Source organism: Glandiceps talaboti, chromosome 2 (assembly GCF_964340395.1).
Source record: "Glandiceps talaboti chromosome 2, keGlaTala1.1, whole genome shotgun sequence".
In the NCBI taxonomy this organism is placed as follows: Eukaryota; Metazoa; Hemichordata; class Enteropneusta; family Spengelidae; genus Glandiceps; species Glandiceps talaboti.
The window spans coordinates 13,999,064-14,019,448 of NC_135550.1; the positions used below are offsets into that span (position 1 = coordinate 13,999,064).

Consider the following 20,385-nt stretch of genomic DNA (forward strand, 5'->3'; position numbering starts at 1 on the left):
TATTACAATCATTACAGTAAAATACATGCTTGCTATTTATTCTGAAATACTTAAAAGCGTGTTTTCAATATCAAAATAAATCAGTTCACAAATTAAAAACAAACACGACCGGCTGGTTTTAGACTTTACCCAATTTCCATCTTAGTTAGAAATGTGTGTAAAAAATCAGCTGGGATAATTGCATCCTTTTCTCACAGCAAATTGGAAGGACGAGCCTAACTAATCAAAACCAGAGATTTTGGAATGGTCTCTCTATTGTATAGAATCAATCTCCGGGTATTAGGGAGTGTGACTAATCCGCTGGTCCTCCTCACCTTTCACTACCACCCTACCCATATGGTAATTATATACAAACACACTAAAAATACTGTAATTATGGGCACGAGGACGAGTACGCTTTAAATATAGCACTGCTTGCTACCAGGGACAAGAAACCAGGGCAATAGTGGTTGGATGTATCACTCCACACAGTTCCTGACCTTACGGAGGGTGTTTATCATCAAACATCCATTAATTACTAACACATAACATAAATAATCCCATGAACCAAAGTCATAGCGATCCATTTATGTTCTTCCAACTATCTATTTTGGGTTGTACCTCTCTGATCCGTGCCGGTTGGAAGCGTTCAAATTTACAACATCAAGGGGCAATTTCTTTGGCCTATCATCTTTCAACTGAGTTGCTACAAAAAAATTAATGTGAGCAAGGACACCGAGTTTTGAAATCTGATCCCAAGTCTTGATATGACTGAGGCTAAATTTCATCAATTTTCGGCATTAACTATTCTTAGAATGAAATTGCATTTTCAGGGGAAATGTTAAATACACAGAGAGTATAGATGATACCTGTTATCATTGTAACCCTCATCACATAACAAACATTTTACACTTTTGCAGGTAATTATTTACAATTCAAATTTCAACATACAACATAATATTGTATGTAACTAGGAGAGGAAACCTAGCCAAATTGCTGGTATAATATTGCACTAATTTTATGTCTTTTTCAGTTTTATTTTATGTTATTTCCCTTCCTACGATCTCATGCTGCACTGACTTATCCTCATGTTTATATTCAGTAATCAAAAAATTTAAATACCACATTTTACTGGTTTCCTCGCACTACAACAATCATTGGCAAAAATTGAATTCTCTGAGAACAACAACATATGAATTATTTGGACGGCAAGTCATATGGCCTGTAGCAGAGTATTGATGTCTTTTCTACTTTTCCACTATAATCAATTGCTTGAGACTGGTTCATACAGTATTATCCTGATCGAGGGGACTCATGCATTTTCATGCTGGCAATTTTCTCTCATCAAGCCTTTTGAAACCACTAGAAAGCTGGCCTACTTCCACAAACAAACACTTTTGTGAAAACGATGTTAGTCCTGCGCAAATAAAAATATCAACCCCATACCTGTATGTACAACATACAGCTGTATCTGTACTTTTTTTTTTTGGAGTTGGAAGTAAAATATTTGTTGCATCAATATACTGCTATTGATTTGAGGCAAATAAATATAGCATAAATGCTTGTGTTTCCTTTCTCTATAGAAAGGATTGATCTGCATTTGTTCACAAGAAAGAAATTATTTTAATAGAAAAAAAATAGACAAAATGAAGTCAAGCCAACAGAATAAATGATCGAGGTGCTGTCAAAAATGATTAAATAGTGCTCCAAGCAGTCAAAAATGAACCATCCAAGACACACACACACAGTCTCTCTCCCTTCTTTGTGATAATATTCATAAGAAAAACTTTGCCATGTCCATATAAAATTTTATGAATGTCGTTGTGCATAAATTTAATAATAACTGACAACAATGAATAACTGATGTGTTACCCTACATGAATGCAAACCTAATTTTCAAAGCAATTTGGCGGTGCCTACATCAACCATAGCAATCAAGTGTACACTGAATGGGTTTTAATATGGTACAATCACACACATGATGTACTAGCCTACCCCCAAGAGTCTTAGCCTAATAAGGCTTTCCAAATCCAGGGATGTGCTTCTCAACAGCTGAGTTATGATGTATACTTGCAAATGCCTAGGTAACTAGAATTCTCGTCAATGAAAGCCACCGTGTCAATAAGAATTTGCATAATTGCCTGTGTGTATTGATTTCATGAAAGCTCAAACCTGACATACAGTCACTACTACTCGGCCAACATATCGGTGATGATACTATACGCAATTGACAACTAACAGGATATTTCAAGTAACAATTCAAATTGTCAGAGCCGGAGAAAAAGCAAATAACCACTATTGCATTAGAACTTGTACTCTTCAAATTACCTTCCCTTTTGATCAATTTATAGTTCATCTACGTCAAACAGGAGAACAAAACCCAGACAAGTACAATGTGAACTAATGAATTATACTGGTTGTTATACGCTTTAATTTTCAACCACTTAAAATAACAGCCCCCAGTACTTCAGACACCCATCTGCTGCAGATTTTCACTGAAAATTTGTCATATTTTGACAAAATGCTTCAAATACAACTCATCTGCACAATTTATGGATTTGGATGGGTAGGTTCTCACCATAAAAAGTGTAATACAATGTTCAAAGATGAAAAAAAATTAACAACTGAATGAGGGTACGAATTTGAGTATTTGTATGTGGATAGTGGGAAGGCAGTAATCGTCTTCTATTAAGTGAAGCCCGGTATAATTGTAAGAATAATCCGTAAATCTCTTTACGTCAAGTAAAACTGTCAGAATCCATAACACTTCACTATAAATGAAATGGGTCTCAATGAACAGACATCCACATACCACTGGGATCATCTCATCACCATGGCAACACCTGATCCTATTACTTTAATCACTTTATAAGCACACGCATTTTGAAATAATGAAATAATGGATTTGGAGAATTATTTCAACAATTTTGATAACTTGGTAACCCTGTGTTAATGCTGACGATTCTACTCTAAACAAATTTTTAGGTTTTCAATCAAACATAAAATTAAAAAAAAAAAAAACTTTTCCAAGTTTGTCAGCGTTTGTACATGGTATGCAAATTAAGTCACTATCAACAATCAATGTATTATGGTGTAATCTTGTATTTACAGAAAATCACACTTATTTCAAAATTTAAAAAAAAGAGGATATATTTGCTAATCAATATTATTTATCTCTGAAATAATGCTAAAGCAAACTAATTGCAAATTTCAGCCTTTTTGGAACTTGGAACAATATATTACATATTATTATCAACGAAATTTTAATACTTTTAATTTTTGGATTCTATGCTATCGTTAGGTTTTACCACAGTACAGGAAGAATACAGATAATTCCCTTGGCCTAATATATTTGTGTCGTCAATAAAAGCCTGACTAAAGGAATGAAAAAGAGGGCAAGCTAACAAAAATAGAACACTGTTCTGTGTAATATATCATCACACAATTGACAAGAAGTCCTTGAACGACTGAGAAACTGAACAATACCCTATTGTATCTCATTGTCAACATAGAACACTTCATCAACTCAATCTAAAAACTGAAGAAAAAAAATTATCAAGATGTTACACACAACTGAATTTCGATTACACATAAGCATGTTCCCAAGAAAATATTTTTGTCTAGAGGGTGTAAATTTGACATGATAAATCATATTTGTAAGTAGCCAATAAAATGCTGGGCGGTGACCTATCACTTTCAGCTGATCGATTAGCATGCCAATGCCAGTCTAATGCCTAGCCCTGATGCCATGTTTAGAACATGGACGTCCTAATTTTGATACCAGCAACCCTTAAAAGTTACAGTCATTGCGAAACCTTACTTTGTGTACTGATAGCAAGACACATATCGATACTTAGTCTACATGTACTACCAGGGTAGCAATATAAAGTATGTCCACTTTTTAAAAAAAAGGAAGAGGTGAACAATTGTTTTCTATGAACTAAATCACAAATTACTGGCAGTCAAAAGAAAGAAGAAAAATTGAAAAAAATGGAGATAGGAAGGAATTTATTTTGCCATTTTCCCACTGAAATGTATATATAGTATTATGCTAATTTTCAATTTTGGAAACGTTGCACTATATGATAGGATATGTGACATTGCTCATGTACTTTGAAAACTTGTTTCAGATATGGGAAGTGAGAGATGAACATTGTTTTTATGACCTAGATCAGAACAAAACCAAAACAACACCACCCATCAGTTTTAAAATATACTGAAAGAATCAGGATAAAAAAATAACATTTTTTTCTGACTGGATAATATGTATCACCAGTTTGACTGACCATTAAGCTACAAACATCTATTTATGTTGTCATAGTCAGTTGTTCGGGACTTCTTCTTGCAATTATTAGCTGATTATGCAAATACACGTATATGTGTAACTATGACGATATTTTACATGGTCCACAACGACAGAGCAAAGAAGTATACACTGAAAACATCCATTCTGGAGCAACTAGTTCAATTAGACTACGAAAGTCAAAATTTTGGGTTTGGTGTCTTTTTTGTGACTTAAAAAAAATTGCTAACCTTTTAACTTATCAAGTGAGAAAACTGTAAACTGAAGTTATATAAATGCTAGCTAAACAAATCAATTACAAATGAAACATTTGTTTTGATTTTGATTTTATAATCTTTTATTTTGCTTTTCACCTGACATCTACCATCAACTGCCATAACATTGCATAACTACTTCCGTCTTCAGCTCAGGAATCAAAATAAATCACCAGAGCATGAAAGACCAGCATTTTCACCAACATTGGACTTTCAATGAATCCCGTTAACAATTAACATAATCAAATACAACATATCATGTTACATTACCTAAACTATAATATTTGTCATCAATTATATCCTTTTGGTTATATTTGACTTATCTTTATTATAAGAGAAACATAATTTATTGGGAACATAATCTGAATTCATAACTGGGGAAATGAAACCGGATCTGAGTTGAAAGTTGTCGTAATCAAACATGGAAACTTTAAAGTGTAAGCTTGCTCTAGATGCAGCTGGGCATCCAATTGAATTAGCTCTCTCAGTGCGCTCACAAGGCCAATATCTAGAGTTGAGCATTTTATAATCATATTAGTTATAAAACTACGTTTAAAATATCATCCATTCAGAGAATTATTAAACAGGACGCAAATAGTAACAATAGTAAGGCAATATTTCAGGTGGATTTTTTAAAATCATGAAATGTGTATCAACATCATCACAATGTGGGTCTTAACTCTATGGGATAGGATGTTCTAGTTTATCACAGCTGAATATACTACATCAAAATAAATGATATCTGGGACATACATAATGTCAGCTATCAAATGATCCAGGATATTTATAAAAGTGGAGACATTAGGACTGTATTGACACAGGCATAGAACAAAAAGGTCATACACTTGGTCTATATTTGAAAATGTTTATCTTTTTTATGTAAAGAGTGTTTAGAGAGCAGGCATTCCATTGGAGATATCCCAGAATTCCAAGGCCCATGGTTGACGTCAGTGCTGTGTATGTGTGTGTGTATGTGTGTGTGTGTGCATCATAGTCCATGGTTGTGTAAAGTAAACTGCAGATGGGGTTTCTCTATTCTAACATACTTCACAGTGCATATACTCTTTTCTGTGAAACTGTAAGTGTTACTACTCATGATAGCCAAGGAAAGCTTCAAGCATACACAGTAGTTGTATAGTTTCTAGTAGGTGGTCAGGTGTTTCTCCCTAGGTTTAAATCACTATGATGACAGACTGTGCCCCCTAAATAGAAAATAAATTTACTAGTCATTTTCTGCTGGTAGTATGCGTACAGAATCTGCATGTGGGTCACCAAAATGTATACTATATTCTCCAATGAGTGTGTTTGTCTACTAGTATGCCATTGTTTACTAGAATCCACTGTGTTTGTCTAGAAATAGCCTTGCATGTTACAACACTATGTAGTAGAACTCACTGCAAGAGATAGGGAGGAGACTCCTAAACAGAGACAGATATACATCAAGCTACCTCAAGTCATAAAATGACAATTACTACTTTTCTGTGATGGTTTAGATAGGGCTTAAGTCTGCAAAGTACTCCATAAAAGGCAATAAAAGTGAATTGAAAAACCAGTACAATTTACTAGACTGCCATGCTAGAAACCCTGGGTCACGCAGTTCTACACACACAATATACTGTACTCAAATGTACATTACTAACAGTAATAGTGAAGACAAAATGGAGTGGTTTAAGCATCTTCAGCTGATCACTAGTGCCTTTAAAAGCAGATTTAAAAACAACTTGGAAATAAGTCACCTGGGTTCAGCTAAAGTATCTCTTCCTAGTTGCTATGTAATTTAAAAACAAACAAGCTTCTACTAGTTTTAGGAGTAGGTCTGTGTGGATTCTATCAAACTTGTCAAGAAATACCAGCTATTAGTCTATGATTTTTGTGACCAAGCCTTCTACAATGACCATGTCACACATCATGAATACTCTATAGTAGTAGTAACAGTGTGTGTGCATGGTAGTTATTGTTTTTTATGGGATTTCCACAAATACTTTTTATTTGATAGTTTCTTTTCATCTCACCAAACTGACAGGGACGTGTTTGTTAAAAAATTTCCCTGGTATGTTTCTGGAAATACTCGCCCATACTGTTTTGTTACACATGGCTCAGTACACTGGAACCATTTTCTGTGGGAAATATGAAATAAATATTTGTTGAGAAAGCAGTCTGCATGCATGACAGAATATGATGCATGAAGTCATCGACTGCGTTCACTTTTGACATGCACACAAACAACAGCAGCAAGGCCAATCAATGTTGTAGCAATCATGAGAAAAAATTTGTTTGTAACATGAGTACTGTTTACTGTCTACAGCTGGTAGGTTTGTCAAAAAAGACTGCTACTAAGGCATGTAGGTTGGTGGTGGGAAAGTATGTCCACTGGTATTGTTCTGTGTCTCGACACCTATGCTGATTATGTTGCTGAATCCTAAATTGTAACTTACCCCAAATTGAAATCAGTTTCATCATCCTCATTTATAACTTCAGACAAATGCAACAACCAATCATCCTTCTACCACATACCTCATACTGTTGTCCATTTACTTCATACTACATATACTATATAACCCACCTGGTTCCCCTTAATTTGTATGTCTATGCCGACTCTGACATTTAAAATACAATTTGTTCTTTAACCTTAACTTTTATGCTCTTAAGTCATTCCATATGACAGACAACCAGGGGTACTTGCTCCCTTCACAAATATGACAGCGTTTTCAAACCTGTAACATTTACAACAACGTCGTCATTTTACAGTCCAAAACACACTGTATCAACTACAACCCTGTTGCCATATATAGACATATTTTTTTACTTTGTACGAACTGAACCCTTCCAGATTAGACTGTGAACAGACTTATCTTGTGACAAACATTATGGCTGAGATGAATTTAGTGCTTATAATGTTATTTGTGCTATCAGCCAAACAGGACAAATTTCAGTTTGTTATGCAGTCATCCATAGCCAATGTTGAATACTTGGAATTCCCCATCCCACAAGTAAAAGATGCCACATCTTTTTACTGTAAGAAACCACTGTTGATGACCACAGAAAAACCCTACCACAGCTTTCTCTCTCACAGGCAGCTGTAGAAACATGGCAGGGATACAGCAAATCATCAAAGTTGGCCCCGAAACGAACATATGAGAATTAAAGCCGGAAGTTGAAATCTGACAATACCATATGAATTAATGTATAAAAGTATACTTTGAAAGTTCAACATGTATATGAAATATGAAATTATTATTGATGTAAGTTAATACAGACCACAGATGGAATTGGTTTTGATCAGGAAATGTTTTATTTTATTAAACATTTCTTAGTATTCATTTTATGTTAACTTCTGTATGTACGATCATAATCCTGTATCTAATTTAGAACATATATATATGGAGTGACAAAATATTGTTTCCATAAATTTATGCAATATTATCATTATTATATTTAATATTTCAATGTTGGTAATAAAATGTTACCCAGACAAAGTCATCAAGAAAATTAGACGACAAAGGTCAACATTTTAGCAAATTTCTCTGGTTACAACATCCTGTGTTGTGTTACCTTTACTCCGGAATGTCACACTACGATACCATTAAGTTGCCTCCTTCATTCATGTAAGAATCACTGATTTGCACTCTAAAATCAGCATGCATTTTTGGGTGTGTCAAATACTGGCTACTTAAAATTGTAATAGCCCCATCTGTAGCTGCCCTGATCGGTTACCATGGTAGCCGACCAAAAAAGTAAAGAGCTGAATAAATGCAAAATGAATCACCTATCAAAGTGTGCTTTCGAAGACACTAATAAATTCAGAAGACAATAATGTGATTTATTTTAATCAGCAGGCTTAGTTTTTCATCACCCTGGAAAGTATCAGTCGACATGATCTGATACTCAATCTGGCTGTTCGTACCATAAAAATGTGACCAGTGTTGTCATTTGGAACAAGGATTTCCCTAGGCTAAATGCAACACTGACCTAAAAATTGAAAACCTTGGGGTGTGCACTATATCTTCAATGTAGCGTGGTTGGGATCTCCTCAAAGATTAGCTCTCTCATTTCAACCTTGCTAGTAGACCACACAATCACATCAACGCTAAATTATAAAAATTTTATGAAATAGTTGTGACGTTAAACCTTGTCTTGAACACTTGCAACCATTACACTCAGCAATATAGATACACAGTACGAAATGTATATCCCCTATCACTGCTACTGCTTTACTTGTCGAACTAAAAAGGAGCCCATTTGAAGATGTAAGATTTTTGCAGGAGCACTGATCATTTAGAATGCATGCATGCTTGGTATTTTTCAACATTTATGTTACCTTTCCATGTTTCAAGCTACCAACATAATTTGATGCTTTGGACAACCATCTTGAAAGTTGTACACAGAGTAACTGTCACCATTAATACTGTATGTGAATGAAAACTACCAAATTAACCCCCAAATTACATCTGTAAGTCTGGAAGCAATGTGTGGAATGGTTGTCAAGGTAACCTACAATCTCTTGAGAAATCAGTTGACAAGGTACTTGTCAGTGTACTAAATACAGTAAATTGGGTGTTGGTAATCTGGACAGACTGGTGAGAGACCATGGGATATATCATGTATGGCATGGTGATATTACATCATTGTCAGTAAACCTCAGAACAGATTGGAGAGAGACCATGTGATATGGGATGGCATGGTGATATTACATCATTGTCAGTAAACCTCAGAACAGACTTAAATCTGATCATACACTATTGCATTAATGGAACCTATGGCATTACATTGTATCTATTACCATGAAAATATCTACAAACATCAACAACTTGAGTAAAACACACAACAATATTGTCACTTTAGTGTGTAATATCTTACAACTGTTCTTACACATCTATGACAGTTGCCTTTTCCAATTTCTTCTTCTAACAGAATTTCTCACTTCAACCTTATTTTTCACATCAGCATCAAAAATGAAATTAATTCATGGTATCAACAAACTGTCGAAACTTGAACTTTTAAGTCTGTGTCTGACATTTGTACAAGAATCAGAGCAACTTAATATTATGGCACTACACACGTCGTTATGGATGACTAGTCACTTTTACAAATGTATACTGGCATAATTTCCTCACATTTGTTTTTGTTGAAGTTGATTTTTATAATTATTTTCATTCAAAAATTTTGCTGTACAGATATAGTTGTATCATATATTATGCTAAGTATTTATTGTTCATAAAATGTCACAATTAAATCTCTGGTGCATGGTTATAGAAGGCTCTATTATTGATTAATTCAACTTTTTTTACTGTTACAGAGGTTTGAGAGAAGTCGATCCGTACATGTGCAAATATATACTTACATTACCTGTCTGGAATAGAATAAATGAGACACTGTACATACAGTATCACTTGTATATAGTTTAATAACCTGGTTGCATGCATGCCCAGTAGCTACATTAGTATGTAAATTCTCCTACCTTAGTTATTAGAGCTTAATGGAAATGCTATCACTATATACAACCTTATATGTGCTCATAAAAATGAAATATTGTTGGCACACACACAGACACCAGCATTTATGCCTCAAACTATCTGAAGTACACGTGTACAGTCATGCAACTACTGTTGAAATTACAGAACACTTGACCTTTCACCCTCATTTACATAAAAGCATGAACTAGTACTGAAAATCACTATACTTTCAAAAGTATGATGACCAAGGTTAAAAGCTTAGATGTCATAATCTTGAAATGCAACCAGAATTCTAACCCTGTGTAGTATACAACTTGCAATTACCACATATATGCACAAATTTAAGTCACTAATTAATGTTACTATGATGATAGTTATGAGCTAGAGTTATCAACTATGAATGATTTTTTGATGATTTGAAAACGCATGGACAAATTGGGTAAATGTACAATCTCCTGAGCATTGAACTACATACCAGCACACTTGCAGGAAGTAAGCAGCCACCATGCTTTGCATGTGCTTGCTGGTTATTCCTTGTCTCCAATTTGCATATCAATAGAAAACGTGAAGTATATAGGTTTATGTTTGGTGGTACATGGTAACACTGTAACAAAAAGTCTAATTCTTGCCATTTCACTCTCAAAACAGTCTCTGTTTTGTCTTAACTGGAATTTGTCAATGACACTATCAATGTAGCTAATTAACATAATGCCCTACTTCTACTTCCAGATTGACAATTGTCCTAGAAAAAAGGAAGAAATAACATCAGCTTACAAAGAACCCTAATTGAGTTATTGTCATGTACATAACACTCTTAGAAAACTTAACACTTTTCCCACACTAGCTTACCTGGTGGACTATAGTGAGTCAAATGCCATTACATCCATAACACTATTCCACACTTTCATGCAATTTTAATAAGAAAGACAATTTATGCAAATCTATGTAAATTTCCATCCGTGATTCCTCCTTTCATAGACATTATGGAGGATTGAAACTACCTGCCTGATTTTCAACTCACTGAATAATCTTTGTGTGCATCAGATGTGATGCTAGAACTGTTTATTCTAGGTTTAATCAACTCATATAGGGAGTGACATAAAGTTTCTAACAATAATAATCCACAGCAAATATTCTAACTTGAACATAGAATAAATCACTTCACTGCCAGTACTCCTATTACCATGGAAACGAAGGCTCTACCGCTTGCATATGCATACAATTACTACTCTATTTTCAACAAGCAGGACAACTGTAAAAAGATATTTCATATTTGAAAGCCATAATCTATAATACAGTCATTTAATAAATACCTGGATGAAATAATTAAATTCAAAATTTATTATCATTCTCTTCACTTTACGATAGAAACTGTCATTGATATTTATTCTCAATATAAAATTGTTATGGTCTTTACTTTAGCTCTAGAAATGTGTCCATTTAGAGTTTTAACAAATCAGCTATGTAATGTTTCTATATTTGTGGAGATGTTAGCTTTAAAAGCATTTCAGTTCAAAAACTACTATATTCGTTCATTAAAATCCTTAAAATAATGATTTGCCCGGCAACAAATGAATGGCATTATGAATTTTAGTTAAATAGTGTCTCTTTTTTTTGACAGAAACAACAAATTATCAGTCAATTTTCAAGAAATATTACCCCCTCATAGTACATTATGTAAAGGCAGCAGGTGCTGAGGCTCTCACCCTGTAGTAATGATTAGCCATCTCCAAGCCATTTTGTGTGCACACATATAACACCACACCACCCTGATAACAATACAAAAAGACACAAATGGATTCTCCAGGGACTGCTAACTAAACTTTAATGGCATTTCTGGATATTTTCAAGGAAATAAAATTACTCAGTTGATGTAAAAAAAAAAAGGTAAATGACTATATCAAGTTATTTCATCTTTAATACCCTGACTCATGTAATCCTATTACAAAAAAAACTTTCGATTTAACACTGTCAATATACTGTACATTAATATTCTTCACATTTCACCAAAAAAAAAAGAAACCTCTGTTAGAGACATTTGACCTAATATGAGAATTCCAGATACATTGAAAAAAAAATTATACAAATAGTATGACTGAAATAAAAATATTCTGTTAAAGAATTAAAGTTGTCTTAATTTGAAATTCATGTATTATGTATTGAGTTCGATAAGTTTTATCTTTATATTCATGGATCAGAAATTATAAATATTGTCGATTCTTTAATAAAAGCTGTTTAATGTGAGCTTTTAACAGTTTTGATTAAACTCCACTGCAGTACATGTAGTAGCATAGCATCTGGCGGTTTGTCAAAAATTCTCATATCAATTGCAAAGCTATCAAGTACAGCCATTTAGACTTGCGTACTATAGGTCAATCTATCTTACAAATACATATTATTCTCTATGGCATTCTATTTCAAATTTTCATTTGTGTATGTCATACATAGAATTTATTTTGTAGCTACATACGTAGTGTTGATTGATGTACATACCTTCCCCCTTTTAATTACATGCCTGATGCCTTTTACTTCCATCAGCAATACAACAATCATGTTCCCCAACTGAAATGACTAAAGTAACCACATGGGATTTCTCATGGAAGTACTTGGATATTTTGAATGTAGACTCTAACCCAGGTCTCCAACTTTCATATAACTATTAAAGCCATTTTATCTCATCGGTCATAAGTACGTCACAAAATCAACCTTTTTATTATTCCATCAATGTATCTGACATTTTACTTTCTTCTTTAAATCTGGACTTCACAAACAAACAAAGCCATGTGTATTGTCCCTTGGCACAAACAGTGATTTGATAGATTTGTTCCTTAATAAGTGGACATCTGTACATATGGGACTGTCGAGTACTCATAAACTTTGAGGTGATGGAGTCTCTGAAGGATGCTGGAGCCCATCTTTTCCACACTTGATACAATTGATAGTATAGCTGTGATTTCTTGGCAATCGGCCAAGTCTTGTCATGTACAGGTCTGTGTCCACTGATACGCAAAATAAAGATGATATCCCCCATCTTTGTGTTCACTAAGTCAAACATCCATGCTACTTCAAATGGATACATTTTGAATTTGCCCTTTATTTTACCTTTGTACAAACATATTGATTGAAATGGTATAAAGATAGGAAGTAGTAATGGAAGGAAGGAAGGAAGGAAGAATGAATAGTGACCAATATTGAATCAGTGGAACTTGTCAAACACTGCACTATAGTTCAGGTTGCTTAATTTAACTATGCCTGTGACATCAGCCATCATAGCTGGAGTACTTCTTTTCAGTTCCAACAATACACTGTTGTAAATCTTTACAAATGGTGGTTTACACTATTTAACCATAAAAAATCACTTCAGTTCAGCCTGATTTGTTTTTTTTCTCTTGGTAAAGTAAAATTTCACATACTATTGACAAATCTGTTTCCATAGCAATGGTTATGGCCTCATTCTTCATCATAAAGTACTGTCATTTTATTCATCTAATTTCATTATTTCAAAGTACATATAATTTTCAACAATTACAACAAGCTGATATGGAGACGAGTTATTTCGGGGGGGGGGGGGGGCTTTTATTTCTGTCAAAACCCTACTACATCATTTATCACATAGAATTTAGAGCAAGTAGTTAATCTTCCAGTCATTCACCTTACCACAATGTCACATCACGCTAAACAACCATTGTTTTTATTTTTACCTCAAGCCATTGTCTGACATGTTTGTCTAGTTTCAAACCGATCAATGAAGGCCGGGAGTTTTTCACTGATTATGTAACTGAGATCTCACCGACATAATTTATCTAATACTGAAATATATGTTTATTAATTAGCTTATTCAATTACATGCACAATTTATTTATAATCTCAATTGTTGCATCTAACTAAACTCCAAGCAAGGAAACATTTAAAGTTTTGAATGGCAAGTCACAGGTTCTATTCAATACAAAGCAAAACATATTTGAAGTACAGTGAGGCTTTCTTTTAATAATGTACCATAGTACAAAGTACAACGCAAGTCACTGCGCTAAGTAACCTGCTGTATGACAGGAGTTTAAATCCCTTGTACTCTCTGCCTTGAGTCAGAAAACAATACAACTGTGGCTTTCACATTCTTTGTGTGTGGGAGTGAAGATTTAAATGGGTAAACACAAAGTTCCCCAATCTAACTTGTATGGTTGTCACCTAGGTCAGAGCTAAATATAAATTGTGGTATTTCACACCAAAGGTATGTGGGTGATCACCTGAGCTTAACTACTTATATTGCTAGATATACACAGTCATTAATTACTTCAAGCCAAATTTTCTCACGGTCTGTTATCAACGCCTTTCAAATACCAGGCACTGATTTCAAACCCAGTATATACTGTCAACACACATGGGTCTGCCCTAAGGATCAATAGGCCATTTAAAAATGCAGTCACAACACTTGCACTTGCCTCATTAACATTTCTCATGATATATTTTCCAATGTTTAGCTGAGAACAAATAAAACGAAAGACTGGCAAATATTTTTCAGATTTTAAATAAGAATAGAGTCCTTGAAAAGATTGGTAAGGACCACACTGCTCAATGTATTAAGATTAATGAATCCAATTGTCTCTGCAGACATGTGTAAACATGTTCACCATAAACAAGTTTCACTTTCTTTCAATATCCTACATTCTCCCATGACCCTAGCCTACCCACATACAAAAAAACCGACAAGATAACAGTTAGACACAACAATCAATAGTGTGCGACTTTCTAAAATATGGAAGCACACACTGGTGCATGGTGTCGACGCATCAACGAAAGTAAATGCAAATATCCTTTTTAATCACGCTGTGATTACCTTACAGAAAATCGACTCTAAATTATCATTAATAGAATTGTCAACTTCAATGAAAATTAAATTAGATTCAGATTCAAGCTTCATATTAGGTAGAAAATGTGTACTTTTAATATTAAGTCGGTTTGCTTATCCACAACGTACTTTCAAGCCGGAGAGTACTACTACGAGAACGCGGTTTACATCAGTGAACTGTTACCTCATACAAAAAGAAAGACGTGCATCCCGTTCTCCGGGCTACCTTCGTGTTGGAAATGTCCCCCTTCCCCGTCAAACATAGAATTAATTACACTCTACCAAAATACACAATGTCAGTCAATATGTATTATACAGCCACGTGTGGTGGCTCTTAATTCATCGATCATTTTAGAGAAAAAAAATTGGGGCACGTTATAATATGAACATCAGATAATAAATAAAGTCAATGGTCTTTCGTTCGTAACCCCCTAAGACCCAAAAATAGCACGATGACGAACATACATGATGACATGCGGGCCTTTCACAACAACACAACGCACCATAGCCCGACAGTAGCTACTTAAATCGCACGTACTAATATTTCCACTGGAACCTGCGCAACGCACACGCAAATCTTGCCAACATTATTTGTTTCAGCCCCGGGCCTCAGTACTAAGGGACATTGAAGGTCGACAAAAAATTCCTCGCAAAGTTATCAGACCATGAAGCAATGCCTATCATGCACTATATATATGTACGACAGTTAGCTGGTGAAAACTTTCCGTTACGCTTTTAACTAATTCTACTATAGACCTATAAATTATGATATCACACATTACACCGAGTCGTGTTATTACGTGCCCCCCCCCCTCCCCTGCTGTATGTCTGCTTGGCAAAGTTGCACATGAAGAGTGGAATTTGTTACAATGTATCAACCTAGATCCTCCACCGTTTCCTGTCGCAATTTTCTTCCGGACACATGTCGACAGCTACACGTCAAACGAAAATACTAAATGACCTTGCTGTGGTCGGATAAATTTGACCTTAAAAATCCACATGACGAAACTTTTTTCCCTCTGCTAACTGTCAGCAGACGACTAGCAGACGACCGGTAATGTTAACTTTCTGTCCTAGGGAAGCGCGAATGCCAAACATGCTGTTGAACTATTATTAGAGCCTGAAAGGAAGAAACCAAGCTGCACAAGTAAAACGGTACTCACCAACCAACCAAATTCGAATGGCAGTTTGAGACGACCTGCTTGGTCTTCTGGCGAAAGAAAAAATTCATTCCCTCCTAAAATTTCGCTCCGTATTCTCCCGAAAGTACAGTTGCTATTGGTACTAATTATGTTTTGGAATTCCTTCAAACAGACATCCACTTGCGTATCACACGAGTTCTCACTACATGGACCGTCCGATACTCGAACTCCGTCACAACAATCTCCATTTGAAACTTCACCGGCGACATTTCTGACCGATAAAATTTGCAGTTCAAATATTCCTGACGCGACAGAGGCCTGATAGAAAAATACAGAAAAAAAATGTATCAGAAGTGTTCTCCAATTGACAGAAGGAAAATACAGTATCACTATGAGATACTCCGAGGAGGAGATGGAAATGATGTGAAACGTCAACATACGAACCTTGGTAAAAGTTAGCAGAATCAAGGCGGCAAAAACCATCCTAGGACACATGCCTTCAAACTGCTACTTGGCACAACGCCTCTGCTGTCGTAGAAATGTAAGGAAAAGCCGCCGAACGGCACAAAAAGTCGTTGAAGTGAGGCATGCAATTCACATTCGATATCCAGCCTGTGTAGAACCTGAACGTAGGACAGTGTGAATGCTATTTGGTGGCTTCTCTTTTGGTCGAAGTGCGCAGACTCTGTACAATTACGTTATACTGCGCCAGCAACCAATGTCTGTCGGACTATTTGACTATAGCAAAAACTTAAATAACGCTAAGTAAACAACTTGCTGTAGTCAGATACTACAGAAAGTTGATAGCTCGCCAAACCTCCAAAACCTTTGCGATCGGCGAAAATTCTCTGGAATGCATTGTCAGGCAGTACAGCTTCATTTAACGCCCATGCGCAACCACAAAAGTTTTTTGTAGACGACGCCTCTGAAATATGCTGGTGATCAAAAGGACGTCACGAACTCGACAAACGTTCACAGTGTGTCAATGTGCTATACTATCATTTCCGTGTAATTGGGAGGCATAGTGTAAATGGGATAGACGCCGCCACGACACGCGTACGCAATTGGTTTGATAGACGAAAACAACCAAGTGTTATTGGATTAACAGAATGTGATAGCAACATACAACATGTAAGCCATAATCACACTCGACAAACTGCCCAACCACCTTTCAACATCACCACCGCTGTTCATCGCAACAGGACATGGGGAAGGAAGTACATCCACGGATACAGTTTCTCGGATACCAATTGCATAGTATCTGCATCTCTCTCTCTCTTTACCACCACTTGTGCAAAAATAACAACACTGTGTTCACTTTGACATGACTAATAATACGGAACTCTCTTTTATATCTTACGAGACTTCAGAATTCGAACCTGCGAGTCGGAATGATATTTGATATAAAGATAAAGATTTGTTGTGGGTTCCTGGAACAGGTGCAATATTTTTTTTGATACTTTAAAGCTTGTAAATGATGGAGCATGTAACATTAGTTTCTGTCATTTTCGCTCAGCATATCAGTTATGGTATTTTGCTAATATGGGATGCTTTGTGGAGGCATTGTTATCAGGACAAAGACACTTTTACTTTTGTCCCATAACAATTTCTAGAATGTAGTATAATATTTCTTATCGACAGGTCTGAATTCTTCGTTCTAACAGTTACCAACTGGTACACGATTGCAAATGGTAGAAGACATGGCCCTAGACCGATCACCGCATGCATCATGCATGCAATGCGAACAGCTATCAACTTACCTACTCCCCATCGCGTGTCTGTACTCTTTTTCTCATACAAACCCATGATTTTGGATAACTCGGATGCTTTTAATGCCATTTTTTTTTGCAATATCAATATAATTGGATTTTAATGTGCACTGTGTTCGCGTGTTCCATATAACAAGGTATTCTTTGCAATCCTTTGGCAACGGTGATGGGGAGCTAACTTTCACTGCTTGGCTTACACATTCATTTACTATTTGTCTAGGCTGTGGACATGCTCGGTACAGTTTTCATTTGTTACCCTTTGCCGAAATGTTCCCGCTATTTTCACGAAGATATCACCGACTCTATTCCCCGATGTCTTTATAGGAAAGTTTATTATGGTGTCATTCGTTGTGTATTTTGGTTTTCGGACACCTCATCTATACCATGTTTATTTTTTTTCCTCATGTAGACGGGGGTTGGGTAGGTTATTTTAGGCACATTATATGGGTAGTCAGATTGTTATTTCAAACCATCACGTATTATTCTCATGGGTATTCTATGCTATCGCCACATCATTTCATTTCAATTACATATTTGATGTCTTCATTTCCCTAATATCCCTTAACTCAGAGAAGTCGCAGCTGGTACCATGCCCCTAAACAATCCCACTTCACGCTCCTCTGAATTCACTTATGCCGGTTGGCTTTCCACGGCAACCAAGCGACAAAGATATGGTCCTTTATTGTTCAACGGAGAATTCCTGATCGTGCATATATTCAGCTACTGGTTAACCATCGTAAAGTTTACAACCTTTTTGTTTGAGTATAACCCTCCTCTCAAAGAATCACTACAACCGTTATTGCTAAATACTACTGCTACCTGATCAGGCTACCTGGCAAGTAGAGATCCAATGTTGTATCTTCCACCGAGCGGCGGCGCCCTCGCCGATCAGGTTTGAAAAACATAGGGTACACACAATACAGTGCAAATCATTCCTTACTGCATTCAAAAGAGAGATATGAATATTATTGTAGTAAACGTCGGTAGAATCTGAACATTTTTAACTCTTCATATTGCTCTCTGTTGTTGTGTTTAGATTTTACTTTTATAACGTCCCCGCCACAGTATGGAGCTAGCCGGGGGCAGGGGGAGGCGGTGTTAGGATATAGGCTTATCGTCATCTGATCATCTGACGTTCAGACTTGTAACCACAGGCACTTTTGGGGGCAAGGAGGAAATACTGCAGTCAAAAAGAAAATTCGCAGCGGGATTTGCAAGCAGAAAACTTATAATGAGCTCTAACTTATACTTAGAGATTCTTAGCCAACAAGGTTTTCCCCTCACTTGATTTGAGGGAGAGATAACATCACCACGATGACTGATGATGTGGGGGATGTGGAAGGGGTGTCACCCTCCAAAGGTGAAAACATTTTTGAAAATAAGGACATGTAGGAGGCCATTTAGAAGCATAAGATATCAATTTGAAACTACACATGCCTGCCACAGAATACATAAATACGGTCCTCAGTATCTCATTATTTCAGCAATTAGATTTTGTTTTTAACCATTTTGGCGCTTGTATATATACATATTCGCTGAGAGACACACAGACATAAGCTGATGGGTATCACCTGCCTCATAATAAAATATAGGTGAGAGCACATTATTGCACACTACATTTTGCAAATGTATGGTGTAGACGACCGCTCCTGGTGTTTAATTAGTTACAAAGAAACCATAATAAAGGGGAAAAAATAGTTTTTGAACATTTTCTGTGCCTCTTCCTATTTTCTCTGCAAATTTTGCTCGTTTCCTAATTGTATACTAGTACATGTATGGATATCGAAAAAGTATTCCTCTCTCTCTCTCTCTCTCTCTCTCTCTCTCTCTCTCTCTCTCTCTCTCTCTCTCTCTCTCTCTCTCTCTCTCTCTCCACTCATCTACAATCACATAGAAAGATTGCAGGCAGTGACTACGAATTAAATGATTACGGCATATCGATGACGTGTGTGATCATAGAGTGAGTGGCCGTCTGCCGTCATTATGGAGGTACCTGAGTACGCTCTAATAGTATAGTAATAATCGGGAGAAGAGAGGAACACGGTCAATAATTGGTGACCGTGTGTACCACACGTGTGTTCACTTTGATCGATTCATCTTCAACCATCAACTGTATAACGACCTATCCAAACACAAACCCGCTCTATTGATTGTTACATATCCATTTGTTAAAGTTTGTCGTGTAGATTTGTTATCGTCGTCTAAATTCTCCCCAGCTGGACCTTTCACGCACGAGTACTTTTCCATCTATTAACTGCTCATATCTCAGCACCATAAAACAACATATTCACGTATATTCAATTTGAAGGAGAGGATGATGTGTGTAGTATACGTTCCGAGTTTTCGATGAAGTCATTTTTTTTTATGCGTCGTCTAAAAGTTACGAGACGTGAATCATAATTTTGGCAATAGGGAGAACGGAGAAAGCATCAAGGTAGTGGTGCAGGGGAAGAACAAAAAAAATGATTAATTGCTAGTAGTTCCATTACACTAATCCTTAACTAAAGCATACTAAAGCACACATCATCAAACGCGCTGATGACTCATATCAGGTTTATAGCTGTTTCTCCTTTTAACTTCATTGTTCAGACAACACCACCGATTTTAGGCACTGCAGCAGTTCTAACCATCTGTCTCAG

The 20,385-nt window shown here is 35.9% G+C and overlaps 1 protein-coding gene across 1 annotated transcript in view; it reads right to left on the minus strand.

Moving 5' to 3' along the window:
* The window catches only part of LOC144447196 (protein jagged-1-like), a 61,666-nt gene extending 45,068 nt beyond the window's left edge, over positions 1 to 16,598 (minus strand). Inside the window, exons 1-2 of the mRNA XM_078137103.1 lie at positions 16,422 to 16,598; positions 15,999 to 16,295 (exon numbers count right to left, since the gene is read on the minus strand). Of these exons, the coding sequence (XP_077993229.1) occupies positions 15,999 to 16,295; positions 16,422 to 16,472 (348 nt within the window). The 5' untranslated portion in view covers positions 16,473 to 16,598. The remainder of the gene's footprint in view (positions 1 to 15,998; positions 16,296 to 16,421) is intronic.
* Positions 16,599 to 20,385: the final 3,787 nt, after the last annotated feature.